This window comes from Ranitomeya variabilis, chromosome 3 (genome assembly GCF_051348905.1).
Source record: "Ranitomeya variabilis isolate aRanVar5 chromosome 3, aRanVar5.hap1, whole genome shotgun sequence".
NCBI lineage: Eukaryota > Metazoa > Chordata > Amphibia > Anura > Dendrobatidae > Ranitomeya > Ranitomeya variabilis.
Window position 1 is genome coordinate 64,573,493 of NC_135234.1, and position 19,185 is coordinate 64,592,677.

At 42.9% G+C, this 19,185-nt stretch overlaps 1 protein-coding gene across 1 annotated transcript in view; it reads left to right on the forward strand.

Moving 5' to 3' along the window:
• The window catches only part of LOC143817947 (uncharacterized), a 119,051-nt gene that overhangs the window by 44,120 nt on the left and 55,746 nt on the right, over window positions 1-19,185 (forward strand). The window contains exons 5-6 of the mRNA XM_077299409.1: window positions 10,369-10,485; window positions 15,752-16,007. Coding sequence (XP_077155524.1) covers window positions 10,369-10,485; window positions 15,752-16,007 — 373 coding nt within the window. The remainder of the gene's footprint in view (window positions 1-10,368; window positions 10,486-15,751; window positions 16,008-19,185) is intronic.

Genomic DNA, 19,185 nt, shown 5'->3' on the forward strand with positions numbered 1-19,185 from the left:
CAGAACGAGGCTCCAAAGACTTACATTGTAAAAGAGACTTCCACCTCATGCATAAAGCATAGAAATGGGTCTCCTTACCTCTTGAACCCCTGTGCGGCTGCACAGGTTGCACCTTAATGCGTCTGCATCTGAGTAGGTGTATATATTCATACACTCACACTACATTGCATACATATACAGTATACTGCGTCTGAAGAGATGACAGGAGCGGCACACTTTTTTCCCCCTTAACTATATGTGTGTTGATTCTTTCAACTATCCACAACATCATGACACAATGTCTTCTGTGATTGGCTGCCGAAGACATATGTCCCTTGTCATATAAAAAGTAGATATCTTGTTTTGCTGGTGCCATTTGCTCAGTGTCACAGTGCAGCGAGATCACTCCTGCGCTAGTGCTGCTGCTGAAAGTGAACTTGTCAGTGAAATAGACAGGATCCTGTCCAGTGTGAAATAGATTTTCCAGCATCAAAGTAGATTGTGCTAAAACTGTGTTTCAGTGGCAAATCAGAAGGCCAGATTTCCACTTAAAAATTGTTAGGCCTAATATAGGGGTGCAGCCACGAGGCGCAATTAGCTACTCCAAATCATTTGTGCTAAAAATGTGTTTCAGTGGAAGATCAAAAGGCCATATGCCATCAGGGGATTGGACCTTTTTACAATTTGGTCTTCAAAAATTGAAGAGTGGCCTGAGCTTGCCTGTCATACCTTGGAAGTTTTGCCATGCCTGGCATCCAGTGTTCTGTCAGAATGTGTCTTCAGCTCTGCTGATGGTGTCCTGATGGATAAGTGCATCCGGCTGTACCCTCAAAGTGTAGACCACCTAACTTTCATCAAAATGAACAAGTCATGGATCTCTGATGACTTTGCACCCTAATCACAGATTGGGGAGACTAGGCAATGGTGTCATTTTTAGTGTCATGTATTGATTTCGCGTTATTGCAGTCTGTGTCATCTTTGTCGTGTCGTCTGTGCCTGCTGTTGCTACTGCTGTTGATGTTACAAAAACATTTTATAATGTGCAAACTCCAAGTTGGGTCTCCATATGGTGGGTTGCCTCTAAGGGACGGTGTGTCAGAGGTCTATTATACTGTTTATACTTTGTGAAAATTGATGCCACTTTAGTGCTGTGTGACAATTATTTTTGAAATGTGGAGACTACAAGTTGGGTCTCAATCTGGTTGGTTGGCTGTGTAAGTAGGGCTGCCAGACAGACAGGCCTGCATTTACTTTAAGTCAACTACCTGTGTTATTAGCCTTACCTTTTTCTACCAATAGTACTGTATGAAACTGATGTTTGTGCCATCTGAGTGTGGCTGGAATAATAAAAAAATTGAGGTGTTGTATGAGGTATGAGGTTTTCCCAGCTAAGAAGGCTTACACCTCACCTTTAACCACCAGGTCCTCATCAACGTACCTAATTTGGACGTGTCCGTGTGTCTGTGCACAATGAGTCATCCACAGTTGAAGAATTGTCGAAGAACTGCTGATGCAGCCCGACAGAGGGTGGCCAAAGCAAGAGAAACGAATGAAGTAACTGAATCACGTAGAGCATCTAATGCTGTACGACAACGAGCAACACGCAATGCACAAAGTGATACACATATTTCACAAAAAAGAGAACAAGATAGAATACGTGTCCTAAATGCAAGAGCCAATCGACGACGGCAAGTTACATTTGCCGCTAGAGGACTTCTCAATCAAATAGATGGACATGTATTGAAGAGCACTATGCTGGCAAACTGACATTTCGATGTCAGTTCTGCCAATCTAAAAATTTCAAAGACGAAATGGCGCAGGACAAAACATTCCCTTCCTGCTGCAAGAGAGGGCGCATCCAATTACATCCCATTCGTATGGATGATCAATTAGTCAAGTTGATGAAAGGAGAGCATCAGCACACCAATAACTTTATGGCTAATATAAGGCAATACAATAGCTCGCTTGCTTTGGCATCAATGGGAGCACAAGTAGCACCACCTCCTGGGCATGGTCCATACTGTTTTTGAATTCATGGACAAATTTACCACAGAACTGCCCCATTGCATCCCGCTGTGGGTAGTACTGCAAAGTTTGCCCAGATTTATATCTTGGACAGTGAAGAAGCATTAAGTGCAAGAAGTCAAGCAAATAAAAAGTGCCTCCCAGCACTGCTATCATTCCTTGGAGAGAAAGTGAAAGCAATTAACCCACTCGCAAGAGCCTCCACAATGATGAGGGAATTTGAAATAGAGGAAGAGAGGATTTCTGAATTAGAAAATCGGGATCCACTCGAAATAACAATGTCAATTATATATGACTGCAACGATGACCAGAGGCGCTACAATGCATCAAGGTGCAATGAAGTAGCTATAATTTATAAAAATGCAATGGGTGAACCCCCATTTAATAGGGACATCAGAGTTCACCTCAAAAGTGAAAACCAAACTATTCAAATCAGCTTTCTTCACAGAAAGTGTGATGCAATGACAGTGGATGGACAATAAATTTGACAACTCCAATTGCCCTAAGTGTGCAACATCAAGGAACTGGTGACATTCATCTACCATCCATACCAGTAGATCAAGATCGACAAGAAAAAATCACTCTTTTGCAGTACTATGCATACAGACTTGCCATTCGTGACAAGTTCAATCCCCTTTAAAATGCTGGGAAGTTGATGCAACAATTTATTGTTGACAGTTATGTCAAAATTCAATCCGACAGGATCGAATATATAGAACAAAATCAAAAGGCATTACGCGTCGACAGTTATGCCGGAGTTATGGATCACATCCATAATGCTGCATTACACCAAGGGCTAAAAGCTGGGACACCAGTAATTTTACCATCCGCTTTCATTGGAAGCCCAAGAGCTATGCAGCAAAATTACCAAGACGCCATGACAAATGTCCAAAAATTCGGAAAGCCAGATCTTTTTGTTACGATGACCTGTAACCCAAAGTGGAAAGAAGTTACTGAAAACTTAGAACCAAGGCAAAGGCCAGAGTTCAGACCAGATTTGGTTGCACAAGTATTTAAAATCAAAATCCAAGCCGTGCTTAACGAGATTTTGAAAAAACACATTTTTGGCCGTGTAGTTGCCTATGTGCATGTAATAGAATTTCAACAGTGTGGACTACCATACGCTCACATGCTCTTAATCCTCGGAGAGGAAGATAAACCGAGGGACAAAGAAATAATTGATGAATTGGTCTCTGCTGAAATCCCAAATGAGACAGCAAATCCAAAACTGCATGAGGCAGTGATGAAGCACATGATTCATAGCCCATGTGGCGAAGATCAACCTGGTGCTATATGCATGACAGATGGTCAATGTACAAAAAATTCCCAAAGGAATTTAATACAGAGATAAACCTCAATGTTGATGGTTATCCACAGTACCGTCGAAGCAATGCTGGGAAAACCAGATGAGGAATGCGAGAAATCGAGAAATAGAAAAGCTGTACTAGAAGAATGGAAAAACCGACGGGCTCAACTAGGGAAAACAATTGCCTGAATGTATACAGTCTCTTTAACAGAAGGTGAGCTGTATTACCTAAGACTCCTTTTACTTCACATAAGAGGAGCAAAGTCTTATGCTGACATAAGGACTGTCAATGGAGTCGTACATGACACGTATAAAAATGCATCCATTGATCTTCATCTTTTGGAAGACGATTCCCAATGGGAAGACGGTATAGCGGATGCAATCGCTTTCCAAGTGCCCTACCAACTTTGCAAATTATTTGCTATAATTTGTGTATATGGGGAACCAGCTAAACCATTGGCATTATGGCAAAAATAAAAACCGAATTTATGGAGGATTACACCAGGCGGTATACTCCAGAAATTGCTGAGCAACTGGCTCTTCATGATATTACTGAAGTGCTCTTAAGCAATAAAAAGTCCTGTGCTGACTATGGATTGCCAACTCCAGTAAATGTTCCAGATGAAATACTGGACCAACTGAATTGAGCTGTAATAAATCAGGAGGCTGAGCAATTGAAAGCTATGCTTAATGAAGCTCAGAAATCAGGTTTCGATGCAATTATGCAAGCAGTCAATGCTACATCACAGCCAGACGACACTAGCTCACACTGTTTTTCTCTGGACGGCCCAGGAGGCAGTGGGAAGACATTTTTGTACAACTGCTTGCTCAAAAAACTACAAGCAGAAAATAAGTCTATTTGCTCAGTAGCCTCCACTGGATTGGTGGTTACATTACTACAAAACGGTAGCACCTACCATTCCAAGTTTGGCCTTGGAATTACAACAAATGAGACCACAGTGTCAAAAATTAAGCCAACCTCACTTCAAACAAAGGAGCTTAGGGAGTCATCTGTCGTTATTTGGGACATAGTAACAATGACTCCCTGTTTTAATATGAACACCAAACAACAGATCCAGAATTGAGCGGCACCAGGTAATCTGGATAATCTTCACAGGCTGTGACTATGGAGGACAGATTTTTTCAAAGACTTCTAACACAAAGCTCTATTGTTGCATGTACGGGAGGTGCTCTTCATATAACAAGAAGGTAGAAATCCACATATTGCAAAGTTCAAACAGATGCGGCACTCACCCGAATGTTGCAGAAATCAGTGTCCTTTATTCGCTTTATGCGGCATTAGACATTTGCGGAGAGGCGGTAGGAGACGGAGAGGGGTGCGGGGAGAAGAAAATGGACGACGGCCGTTTCACGCGAATGCGCTTCTACGCTGTGGATAATTTCCTCCAAGACATATGTAGAAAAAAAAGACGATTTGGTGGAAAAGTTTTCATAAACGTTGGTGACTTTCGTCAAACCCTACCAATAGTGGAGGGTGGAAAAAGAGCCCAAACTGTACAGTCCACCATTAAATACTCAAAATCCTGGAATCAGTTCTCATGGTTCTAGTGACAACAGAATATGAGAATGTCTCAGGATGAAGTTGAGTACAACTCATGGTTACTGAAACTTGGCAATGGAGAGTTGTAAAATGTATATGGTCTACCAGAAGACACAATTGAAATAATAAATTCTTTTATTGAAGAGGGTGATTTAATTACAGCTATTTTTGGCGACTCAATTGAGGTGTATGGAGCCGAACTGTGTGTGTACAAGGTGTATGGAGCGAAGCTGAATGTGTACGAGGTGTAGGGAGCGGAGTCGTGTGTGTATGAGGTGTATGGAGTGGACTCGTGTGTGTATGAGGTGTAGGGAGCGGAGCCGTGTGTGTATGAGGTGTATGGAGCAGAGCTGAATGTGTTCGAGGTGTACGGAGCGGAGCCGTGTGTGTTTGAGGTGTATGGAGCGGAGCCGTGTGTGTATGAGGTGTATGGAGCGGAGAAGTGTGTGTATGAGGTGTATGGAGCGGAGCTGAATGTGTATGAGGTGTATGGAGCGGATCAGTGTGTACGAGGTGTATGGAGCGGAGCCGTGTGTGTATGAGGTGTATAGAGGGGAGCTGAATGTGTATGAGGTGTATGGAGCCGAGCCGTGTGTGTACGAGGTGTATGGAGCGGAGCTGAATGTGTACGAGGTGTACGGAGCGGAGCTGTGTGTGTATGAGGTGTATGGAGCAGAGCCGTGTGTGTATGAGGTGTATGAAGCGGAGCCGTGTGTGTATGAGGTGTATGGAGCAGAGCTGAATGTGTATGAGGTGTATAGAGCAGAGCTGAATGTGTATGAGGTGTACGGAGCAGAGCCGTGTGTGTATGAGGTGTATGGAGCGGAGCTGAATGTGTACGAAGTGTACGGAGCTGAGCTGTGTGTGTATGAGGTGTATGGAGTGGAGCTGAATGTGTATGAGGTGTACGGAATGGAGCCATGTGTGTATGAGGTGTATGGAGCGGAGCTGAATGTGTACGAGGTGTACACACATGGCTCAGCTCCATACACCTCATACACACACGGCTCCACTCCGTACACCTCGTACACATTCAGCTCTGCTCCATACACTTCATACACACACGGCTCAGCTCCATACACCTCATACACACATGGCTCCTCTCCGTACACCTCGTACACATTCAGCTCTGCTCCATACACTTCATACACACACGGCTCAGCTCCATACACCGCGGAGCCGTGTGTGTATGAGGTGTATGAAGCGGAGCTGAATGTGTACGAGGTGTACGGAGCGGACCCGAGTGTGTATGAGGTGTATGGAGCGGAGCCGTGTGTGTATGAGGTGTATGGAGCGGAGCTGAATGTGTACGAGGTGTATGGAGCAGAGCCGTGTGTGTACGAGGTGTATGGAGTGGAGCTGAATGTGTACGAGATGTACGGAGTGGAGCCGTGTGTGTATGAGGTGTATGGAGCGGAGCCGTGTATGTATGAGGTGTATGGAGCGGAGCTGAATGTGTACGAGGTGTATGGAGCAGAGCCGTGTGTGTATGAGGTGTATGGAGTGGAGCCGTGTGTGTATGAGGTGTTTGGAGAGGAGCTAAATGTGTATGAGGTGTACGGAGCGGAGCCGCGTGTGTACGAGGTGTACAGAGCGGAGCCGTGTGTGTATGAGGTGTATGGAGTGGAGCTGAATGTGTATGAGGTGTATGGAGCGGAGCCGTGTGTGTATGAGGTGTATGGAGCGGAGCTAAATGTGTACGAGGGGGAAGGAGCGGAGCCGCATGTGTACGAGGTGTACGGAGAGGAGTCGCGAGTGTATGAGGTGTATGGAGTGGAGCGCGTGTGTACGGAGCGGAGCCGTGTTTGCAAAGTGTGCGGAGCGCAATCACATTTTTAGGAGTAGCTATGTGTGGCCATTATACGGTACGAAGTATCATGTGAGGCCAATATACAGTATGGAGCATCATGTGCAGCCAATATACAGTATGGATCATCATTTGCGGTCATTATACAGTATGGAGCATCATGTGCAGTCATTATACAGTATGGAGCATCATGTGCAGTCATTATACAGTATGGAGCATCATGTGCGGTCATTATACAGTATGGAGCATCATGTGCGGTCATTATACAGTATGGAGCATCATCTGCAGCCAATATACAGTATGGAGCATCATGTGCAGTCATTATACAGTATGGAGCATCATGTGCAGTTATTATACAGTATGGAGCATCATGTGCAGTCATTATACAGTATGGAGCATCATGTGTGGCCATTATACAGTATTGAGCATCATGTGCGGGCATTATACAGTATGGAGCATCATGTGGGGCCATTATACAGTATGGAGCATCATGTGTGGTCATTATACAGTATGGAGCATTGTGGGGCCATTATACAGTATTGAGCATCATGTGTGGCCATATTTTTTTGTTTATAATTATTCTTTATGAAACAGTGTGATCAGCAGTGCTAAATGGGTGTGGTTGGGATGTGGATATGAGTGTGACTAGTTATGAATGGGTGTGGTCAGAGGCGTGGCCTAAAATTTGCCGCGGCGTGCGTTGCCACAAACTTTATCCCTCTTTCCCATCTTCAAAATTTGGTAGGTATGCACTAGTACTAGTCAAGGTCCTGCATATTTCTCTTTATGAACTTGGATAATTAATATTTTTATGTAAACAATTGGTAATGCTGTCAAGGTTATCTGTAGTTGGACTCTAGTGAAGAGTGAGCATGCTCATCACTACTCGTTACTCGCTCAAGCATCAGCATGCTTGAGATATTCGTTACCCGGCAAGTATTTTTTTTAATGCTCAAGTGGGAGCTCGAGCCCCCGCCCTGCATGTTTGGTGCTTTTTAGACAGCCAAGGAACATGTGTGGATTGCGTTCCAGTCACTGTAATGCCATAGCCATCTATAGCATAACAGTGATTAGCTAGCCACTTAGCATCATCAGGTCTATATAAGACCCATGATGCTGTGCTCGTCACCCTAGAAACAAGTAGAGCAGGGAGAGGTGCTGGTGAAAGAGGGACAGAATTGTAGTTGCATATTAGCCAGGGATTCAACCACATTAACATTTCTTTTAAGTACAACAGCCCTTCTTATTGCTAATGATAATTCAGATTAATACTGCTGTTAGCAGCACCTAGGGAAAGATTGTGCTAAAGGGATCGTGTAGGACATGATAGGGTGAATTGCACAGTCTTTATGCTGCAGCCTGCAACTTATGCCAAAACCCCTTCCCAAGGGTGAATACTATTCTTTTTTGCTCTTAATCCTGCAAATTGTGGTGAGCAGCCACACTTGGTTGGATTTAAACAGCATCACTATATTGCTCCTGCAGTGTAACCAGTCCATCTGAGGTGTGCAAATTTTCCTGCAATAGTAATACTGCAAATCTTTTCAGCAGTGAAATTTTATATAACATTTATCATGCTACAGTTGTGCCTCAGAGCACACACAAAAAATTGTTTGGTTTGAAACAGCATCGCTAGATTGATACTGCAGTCTAAGACTTCCGTTTAAAGTGGGCATATTTTCCTGGCATTGTAATACTGTAATTTTTATAAGCAGCTACATTTTATATGGTATTTATCATGATACAATTGTGCCTCAAAACACACAAAGAAAGATTGTTTGGTTATAAACAGCATTGCTATATTGATACTGCAGTCGAAGATGTCCATCTGAAGTGGGCAAATTTTTCTGGCATTGTTATACTGCAACTTTTTTCAGCAGTGAAATGTTATACTTCATTTATCGTGTTACCGTTGTACCTCAAAACCCCTGAAAAAATTGTTTGCTTAGAAATAGCATCTCTATATTGAAACTGCAGTCTCATACATTCAACTGAAGTGGGCAAATTTTCTTGGCATTGTAATACTGCAATTTTTTTTAGCAGTGAAATTTTATATGGCATTTATCATGCTACAGTTGTGCCTCAAAACACAAAACTTATTTGGTTACAAATAACATTTTTAACATCTGTTTATACCATATTCCTGACATTGCTAAAAGATTCATTAGATAAATCCAAACTTTTATCAAAAAGACTTTATGGTTAGTCCATAAAGTAGTAATATACTATTTATTGAGAATTTGTCAACTTCCCAAGATGCACAATTTTTATCCTATAGTAAAGTCTCAATAGACACAAATCTATTATATTACTATTGAGTAGGGTTGAGCGAAACGGATCGACCATTTTCAGAAGTCGCCGACTTTTGGCAAAGTCGGGGTTTCATGAAACCCGACCCCTGTGTGGGGTCGGCCATGAGGTCGGCAATCTTCTGAATCTGGTATCGGAATTCCGATACCGAGTTCCGATATGTTTGCGATATCGGAAATCGGTATCGGAATCCACATTTAAGTGTAAAATAAAGAATTAAAATAAAAAATATTGATATACTCACCCTCTGACGAGCCCTGGTAGTAATCGGCATCTTCCGTTCCTAAGAATGAGCGCGTTCAGGGCCTTAGATGACGTCACGGCTTTGTGATTGGTCGCGGCGGCCCACGTGACCGCTCAGCGACCAATCACAAGCCGTGACGTAATTCTCTCAGGTCCTAAATTCCTCATTCTAGGAATTTAGGCCATGAGAATTACGTCACGGCTTGTGATTGGTCGCTGAGTGGTCACGTGGGCCGCCGCGACCAATCACAAAGCTCATTCTTAAGAAGGAAGGCTGCCGGAAAGAAGCCGAGGGTGAGTATATTCCTATTAGGTATATACTCACCCTCGCACGTGCCCTGCTTCTTTCCGGCAGCCTTCCTTCTTAAGAATGAGCGCGTTCAGGGCCTTAGATGACGTCACGGCTTTGTGATTGGTCACGGCGGCCCACGTGACCGCTCAGCGACCAATCACAAGCCGTGACGTAATTCTCATGGCCTAAATTCCTAGAATGAGGAATTTAGGACCTGAGAGAATTACGTCACGGCTTGTGATTGGTCGCTGAGCGGTCACGTGGGCCGCCGCGACCAATCACAAAGCCGTGACGTCATCTAAGGCCCTGAACGCGCTCATTCTTAGGAACGGAAGATGCCGATTACTACCAGGGCTCGTCAGAGGGTGAGTATATCAATATTTTTTATTTTAATTCTTTATTTTACACTTAAATATGGATCCCAGGGCCTGAAGGAGAGTTTCCTCTCCTTCAGACCCTGGGAACCATAGTATCCCATTGCACTGCATTGGGTTTCGCGTTTCGGCCGACCCCGACCCCGACTTTTTTATAGGATCGGCCGATTTCACTCGACCCGACTTTTGAGAAAGTCCGGTTTCGTGAAACCCGACCCGATCCTATAAAAATAAAAGTCGCTCAAACCTACTATTGAGTAGTGGTCATTTTTTCTACTTGACTCTATACTGCTTTTATTTGCTTAAGATGTTTGGCCCAGATATAAAAACTGTATAACAGGAACATTGTCTTTCTTATAGGAACCAGTCAGAGAGTTCATTTATCTAGAGCAATCTAAGAAATCAAAGCTGTTCTCTGACAAAGACAGTTTTACTGTCCGACAGCAAGTCCAATAGTGTTTTATATTACAGGTTAAAGAACTGAACACTGAAGATGAAATTGGACCAGAAATCCCGAAAGAAGAAAAATATTTTGAACAAGAAAAATGTAAGGAGCCGGCACCGATACATCAGTCATCAACTTCGGAGGTACGTTATGCTTTTTCTTATAAGTATTCAGCAAATGTATTTGTATTTCCATAGTATTACCATATGATGGTATACTGTATAATGCAGATATACTCTTTTGATAATTAAAGCAGCCCTCCTATAAATATTTTTCTCATTAAATGTGTGTATGTATGCATGTACTGTAGTGTGAGTGTATTACTATACTCACTTACAGCTGCTTTTTCTAGTATCCGGCGCAGTTCTACTCCTCTTCTCAGTGACAACACTGCTCTCTCACAGATTCTCTAGGTCACACTGCCCTCTGCGGGGCCCAGAAGTAACTTTTACAGTGTAAGTCTATGGAGCGTCAGAATGAGGTTCACAATGAGGCTCCAAAGACTTGCATTGTAAAAGAGACTTCCAGCTCATGCATAGAACATAGAGTGAGCGGGCAGTCTAAAGTGAGAAATGGAGAAGAATGGCGCTGGATCCCGGAGAAAGCCACGGTAGGTGCACTAAGGGAAACAGACATGCAAAAACAATATATGGGCCCTTTGCAGCCCAAGAGCTCCTAAAAATGCAAAATTGCACCTGTTTTGAAGGTAGAAAAGGGTCTCCTTATCTCTTGGACCCCTGTGCGGCCGCACAGGTTGCACCATTAATATGTCTCTCTCTGACTAGGTGAATATATTAATAAACTCACACTACATTGCATACATATATACACACATTTACTGAAAAACAAAAAAGTTAATGGGTGTACTTCTTTAAAGGACACAGTCTGAGATGAAAGCAGAGCCTGGCACTGATTTTCATGGAGAGATGGTCCAATGCTTCTTAATTTTTTTGCACAGGTGTGTTACATTGGTATTTTCAGCACTAAGTCTAGCGCATTTTACTGTCACTGTTTTATTTATTTGCGTCACCTCTTTAATCTTTTTTTAATAAAAAAACCCCAAAACACTAAGGTCCAGATTAATCAAAGCTTTTGCGCCACAAGACTGGTGTAAAAAGCTTTCAAATGTTAGCAAATTTTTATGCAATGTAAGGTACACAAAAATTTAGTAACTTTTGACATTTTTAAGCCATTTTTGCCAACATGGGCATAGTTGGGGCAAGATGAAGGCATGATGGAAAGAGGTGAAACCTGCTCTTCAAATTTATGATGAGCAGTGGCCTACCTTATGCCACAAATCTCACCCCAGTCAGGGACACTAAGGTGCAATATATTCATGCCCCTCCTGATTCATTAAGGGGCATGTACCTCTGAATGAATCAGGTGCCTTGCAGTCCACTCCATCCTCTAATCAAGATTGGTGTGAAAAATAGTGGTCTTGATAAATCAAGGTTTAAATTTGTGACCAGTCGCAGAACAATTGCAATCTTACGGTACTGTCACACAGTGCAATTTTGATCGCTACGACGGCACGATCCGTGACATCGCAGCGTCGTATGATTATCGCTCCAGCATCGTAGACTGCGGTCACACTTTGCAATCACGGCGCTGGAGCAATGCCGAAGTCCCCGGGTAACCAGGGTAAACATCGGGTTACTAAGCGCAGGGCCGCGCTTAGTAACCCGATGTTTACCCTGGTTACCAGCGTAAACGTAAAAAAAACAAACAGTACATACTTACATTCCGGTGTCTGTCCCCCGGCGTTCTGCTTCTCTCCACTGTGTAAGCACCATAGCCGGAAACCACAGCGGTGACATCACCGCGTCACCGCTGTGCTCACTTTCCGGCCGGCAGGCGCTCACAGTGCAAAGAAGCTGAGACGCTGGAGGACAGACACCGGAATGTGAGTATGTACTGTTTGTTTTTTTTACGTTTACGCTGGTAACTAGGGTAAACATCGGGTTACTAAGCGCGGCCCTGCGCTTAGTTACCCGATGTTTACCCTGGTTACAAGCGAACACATCGCTGGATCGGTGTCACACACAACGATCCAGCGATGTCAGCGGGTGATCAAGCGACGAAAGAAAGTTCCAAACGATCTGCTACGACGTACGATTCTCAGCAGGGTCCCTGATCGCTGCTGCGTGTCAGACACTGCGATATCGTAACGATATCGCTAGAACGTCACGAATCGTACCGTCGTAGCGATCAAAATTGCACTGTGTGACAGTACCCTTAGTCACAATTACAGTAGGATCCTCAAGACAGGAGGGTCCAGAGGGTTTACTATTGTTAGTAGCTGTAAACTTTTGTAACAAGCTTCAAAGAACCTCATTTTAGTCATCTTCTGGTCTCTAGCCACATGACCCCAGAAGGGAAGTCCTGCAAGCAGTCTTATAGAGCTGCATTACCAGAAGCACCCAGTGTTTTTACTAAAGATCTGCCATGCCTTTATAATCTCATACAATTGCTTTACATTTAGAATGGTCAGCTGTACATAAACTGATCGCATATGTCTTAACATCAATCTATTGGCAATATGTATTTAAAAGGGGCTAAAGTTATCAATGTGCCCGTGGAATATAAAACATACAATAACAAACAAACAAAAAAACATGCTCACCTACTGGAGTGACAATGCTTGTTCACTCTTGTGCTTGCATCCCCAAACAGTCTTCATGTCTTCCCTCCAGCATGTAACATGATCTGTTGGTTGCTGCCAATCAGTTTCCACTGATCACTTGCAGTTTTGGAAAACTATGTAATCAGAAAAAAGCAGAAACAAAGAAAATTTATGGCAACAGCAGTGATACACTAGTGCTAGTCAAAGTCATGTATGCTTCTCTTTATGAACTTGGAAAATGCATTTTGTCTGCAAAGAGTTGGCAATGCTGTCAAGGTTCTTTTTAAATGGGCTCTAGAGAAGAGCGAGCATGCTCGTCAGTACTCGTTACTTGTGTGTTCGGGATTAAAGATGAGCGAACTTGTTTGGAAAACATTCTCCAATCTCAAATTCGGCATCAACGTTGCACATTCGTGTTCAGATTCCTAAGCTTTTTTCCTAAAAATCTTCAAAAGTCGGCCACAGTTCAATAAATGACTGAGTTCACTAAGTACTCTTTCAGACGTGTTTCTTTTAGCAGGACAGGCCACAAAACGTCCCACACATGTGCACACTGATGACACACGGATGACATCCCTGTGTCATCAGTGTGACACGTACCAGTGCATGGGAATCAGCATTACTGTTCACGCTATTTCCTGACACCGGATGCTGAAGTGAAGACAGCTCACAATCATTGTCCCCTGCTCATGTTGCAATCAGCGCTAGCAGGGGACAATGTTGAGAGTTGTATTCAACTGTTAACAGCGAGAGCAGATAGTGGCTTATGGGAGTATTCATGAGACACCACCTGCACTATAAATACATTAAAAAAAATGACGTGGGGTTCTCCTGTGTTGTTGATAACCAGCCAGGCAAAACTGAAAGCTGCAGGCTGCAACCCTCTGCTGTCAGTGTCAGCAAGGCTGGTTATCAAGAATAGAGTGGTCACCATGCCTTATTTTTTAATTATTCAAAGAAATAATTAAAAAAACGGCCTGGAGTCCCCCCCATTTTTGACCACCAGTCAAGCAAAAGCATACAACTTGGGGCTGGTATTCTCAGGCTGTTAAGGCGCCATGGATATTAGCTCTCACCCTAAAAATAGCAGCCCACAGTTGCCCGAGAAAAGGCGCATTAAAGCGCCAGTTCTGGTGCTTGCTTGGCTCTTCCCACTTGCCCTGTGGCGGTGGCAAGTGGGGTTCATTTTTGTGGGGCTGATGTCACCTTTGTATGATGACATCAAGCCCACGGCTTAGTAATGGAGAGGTGTCTATAAGACGCCTATCCATTAATAATCCTATAGTTATATTGAAAATAAACACACACGCAGAATAAAGTAATTTCATTGAAAAAATGACACAGACTCCCTTAATTAATCTAAATTAAATCATACTTACTGCATTGCCCAGTCCTCAGAAGCCATGTTCTCCTGTAACAGAATTAAAATAATAAACCACAATATTCCTCACTTGTCCGCTGAGATTATAATAATACACTTGTCCCTCAACGGGTCTAGCTCTGCCACATCTAGATGGCAGGTTGCCATTGTTACAGCAGAGACACTGAGCAGCGTGTGCTACCATTGCCCAGTATCTCACTGTGAACTCCTATGACCCGACTGATGTCACTGTGAGTGTGAGAGAGTTGTCATGCTCACGGTGCTGTCAGAAAGGTCTTGGGAGTTCAATGCCTATGAACACAGCTTAACTCACTGACGTCAGTGCGAGCACCGTTATAACCTTTCTCATGGCGCTCTCGCTGACGTCAGTGAATTGAACTGAGTTAATTGGCTTCGAACTCCCAGGACCTTTCTGAAGGCACAGCAAGCCTGAAAACTTTCTCACACTCGTGGTGACATCAGCCTGTCATCTAGATGTAGCAGAGCTAGACCCTTTGCAGGACAAGTGCATTATCATCTTCTCTGCAGACAGGTGATGAATGAACAGCAAGAACTAAAAGTATGACCAACTCAGAGATAACTAAGATGTTGGGGAACACTGGCATCTAATGTGGACAGTGTAGTTTTGTAAATAAGCATTCCTTTTTTAATGGTAGTTATCAAAAATATTTTTTAATTTAAAAATACAGATTTGAAAAAATATGATTTTTTTTCCTTAGGATATTTTATACATTTTATGATTATAGTACTTGTAAATGATTATGAGGTGTCAAGGTTAGCGTGAGCCGCTGCTGTGAGCAGTTAATGGCAGCTATAGAAACGTCACAGTACAAATGATCCACCGTGGAAAATGGGCTATTCAAAATGAGCCAAGACAGGAGGAAGTTAAACCATATTGGTTGCTACCGTTGAATAAATTTCTCATAAAATGATTGAAAAAAAAACTTTGTCAACATGTGCAATTATTAACAAAAGGCCAATATGTCCGTCAGCTTCTGACATTGTGACTCAAAAGTGAACTGGGGTAGCGGAGACTACCTACTGGTGTAGTGTAGTGGAGACTATGAACTGCTGTAGTGTAGTGGAGACTACCAACTGGTGTAAAGGTATGTCTACTTTTTATTCCTGTGCAGACTGCCTTTGTCATGTTGTTAGGTTACTTAAACGATCTATAGGAAGCACCTATCTTCAATAGGTGTCAGTGGAAAGCCTGCTTTCTTTTCCCTGGTAACATATCAAGATTGTTGTAAAACAAGAAACTTCAAAGACCGCACTGGGAATGTCTATTCATTTACAGTACGAATTGTTTGACTTTATGTAACCAAGCTTTATTCATACAAATACATGCAATGCTTCATCTTCTCATTTGAAGCCTTTCTCAAGCTCTCTCTTTCTTGTATTTTAGATTTGTGTGGAATTGTTTATGAAGTTTATGACTGAACATCACAAGCAACAACAAGAGTACCAAAACATAGTATTAAATACCTTTCTAGACCAAATGAAACATCAACACACACAAGAAGAGCAGAGACAACAGCAACAAAACAGATTTCACGAACAAGTTCTCCATCAGCAACAAGACTTTCAATCCAGGCTGATGGGAGATTTCATGAAACATTCAGAGATGCAGACCACACTACTCTGTCAGGCACTGAGTAACTGTAAGTAATTTTTGTGCCTTAGGGTACCGTCACACAGTGCCATTTTCATCGCTACGACGGCACGATTCGTGACGTTGCAGCGTCGTATGATTATCGCTCCAGCGTCGTAGACTGCGGTCACACGTTGCAATACACGGCGCTGGAGCAATAATTTCATGACGTATTTGCGATGTAGAAGCCGTTGGTTACTGTGCGCACATTGTATACAACCTGTGTCACACGATGCAATCATGCCGCCACAGCGGGACACTAGACGACGAAAGAAAGTTTCAAACGATCTGCTACGATGTACGATTCTCAGCGGGGTTCCGGATCGCAGTAGCGTGTCAGACACTACGATATCGTAACGATATCGCTAGAACGTCACGAATCGTGCCGTCGTAGCGATGAAAATGGCACTGTGTGATGGTACCCTTACTGAAACTATGTTGATTTTATTATTTAATGGTGTTGTTGAGGTCTAACATATTGAAGTCCTATTCTATGGAGAGGTCAACAATATAAGCACTGTGGAGGTCTAAAACCTGGCACCCCTACCAATAAGCTGTTATCTGGTTTCACACATTGTTTAGTGGTCTGTCTCAGATACTGCACCTTACCTCTGATTCACTTGAACCCTTTTTATATCAATAGGCTTCTAACACTACTGTCTGTAAATTGTGAAGTTTGCACATTGTAGTATACTTTGTAGCAGAATTATTGCTTTATTGGCCTTTTTTCAGAGAATATGAATGATAACACCAAAACTTTTTCTTCACTCATGGTTAGTGGTTGGGTGAAGTCATTTATTGTCAAAATACCATGTTTTCTCTTTTGAAATCATAATGATATCCCAAAACATCCAAATGACCCTGATCAAAAGTTTACATACCCCATTCCTTAATACCGTGTATTGCCCCCTCTAACATCAATTACAGCTTGAAGTCTTTTGTGATAGTTGTAGATGAAGTTCTTTATTTTCTCAGATGGTAAAGCTGCCCACTCATCTTTGCAGAAAAGCCTCATGTTCCTGTAAATTCCTGGGCTGTCTAGCATCAACTGCATGCTTGAGATCTCCCCAGTGTGGCTCAGTGATAATGAGGTCAAGAGACTGAGATGGCCATTCCAGAACCTTTACTTTGTTTTTCTGTAGCCAATGACAGGTCGACTTGGCCTTGTGTTTTGGATTGTTGTCACTTTGGAATGTCCAAGAACATCCCATGCGCAGTATTTGATGATAACTAGTGTTGAGTGATACCTTCCGATATTTGAAAGTATCGGAATCGGATTTGATCGGCCGATATCCAAAAAATATTGGATATCGCCGATACTGATACCCGATACCAATACAAGTCAATGGGACACAAATATCGGAAGTGATCCTGGATGGTTCCCAGGGTCTGAAGGAGAGGAAACTCTCCTTCAGGCCCTGGGATCCATATTTATGTAAAAAATAAAGAATAAAAATAAAAAATATGGACATACTCAACCCTCGGACTAGCCCTGGCTGTCACCACTGCAAGCGTCTGCCTCCGTTCCTAAGAATGCAGAGTGAAGGCCCTTCGATGACGTCGCGGCTTGTGATTGGTCGCGTGACCGCTCATGTGACCGCTCACGTGACCAATCACAAGCCGCGACGTCATCGCAGGTCCTACACTCACTGCATTCTTAGGAATGGAGGCTGCCGGTTGCACGGCTGAGGTCCGGGTCCGTCGGAGGGGTGAGTATATCCATATTTTTTATTTTTATTCTTTATTTTTTACATGAATATGGATCCCAGGGCCTGAAGGAGAGTCTCCTCTCCTCCAGACCCTGGGAACCATACGCACCGCACACGCCTGGGAACTTATAGAAACTTCCGATTCTGATTTCCGATATCACAAAAATATCGGAACTCGGTATCGGAATTCCGATACAGCGAATATCGGCCGATACCCGATATTTGCAGTATCGGAATGCTCAACACTAATGATAACGTGTTGCATTCTTCTTTCCTTCAACTTTGACCAGATTACCTGTGCCTTTGTAGCTCACACATCCCCTAAACATCAGTGATCCACCTCCATGCTTTACAGTAGGAATGGTGTTCCTTTCATCATAGGCCTTGTTGACCTATCTCGAAATGTAGTGTTTATGGTTGTGGCCAAAAAGTTCAATTTTGGTCTCATCACTCCAAATTACCTTGTTTCAGAAGTTTTGAGGCATATCTCTGTGCTGTTTTGCGTATTGTAGGCAAAATACTTTGTGGCATTTATGCAGTAATGGATTTCTTCTGGCGACCATGCAGCCCATTTTTCTTCAAGTGCCTCCTTTTTGTGCATCTTTAAACAGCCACACCACAGTATTTCAGCTGATGTTATTTGTAGGTTTCTCTTTGCATCCCGAACAATTTTACTGGCCGTTGTGAATGAAATTTTTGTTGGTCTACCTGACTGTGGTTTTGTTCTTACAGAGCCCCTGATTTTCCATTTGTTAATCACAGTTTGAATGATGCTGACTGGCATTATAAATTCCTTTGATATTTTTTGCACCCCTTTCCTGTTTTATGCAGTTCAACTAATTTTTCCCATAGACCCATTGACAATTCTTTTGCTTTAGCCATGACTCACATTCCAGAAATGTCAGTGGCTGGATGAAAGATGCAAGAGTCTGTCTGGATCCCAGAAACTTAGATTAGGATTAGGATTACTTAGCTTTTATGCACACACACGGATTACAAGCGAACAGGTCACAGGTGAGGATGTTACCTTTAGTAGCCAGTCAAACCCATTTGTTTCAACTTCTGTGCATGTTATCAGACCAAAATCACCAGGGTATGTAAACTTTTGATCAGGGTCACTTTGGATGTTTTGAGTTGTTCTGAAGCCACTTCTTTGTTATTTTCGCTGTGTGCTTAGGGTCATTGTCTGTTGGAAGGTGAACCTTCGACCAAGTCTGAGGTCCAGAGCACTCTGGAAGAGGTTTTCATCCAGGATATCTCTGTACTTGGCCACATTCATGTTTCAATGGCAAACAATCATCCTGTTCCTGCAGCTGAAAAACACCCACATAACATGATGCTGCCACCACCATGTTTCGCTGTTGGGATTGTATTGAGCAGATGATGAGCTGTGCCTGTTTTTCTCCACACATACCGCTTAGAATTATCACCAAAAAGGTCTATCTTCATCTCATCAGACCAGAGAATATTATTTCTCTT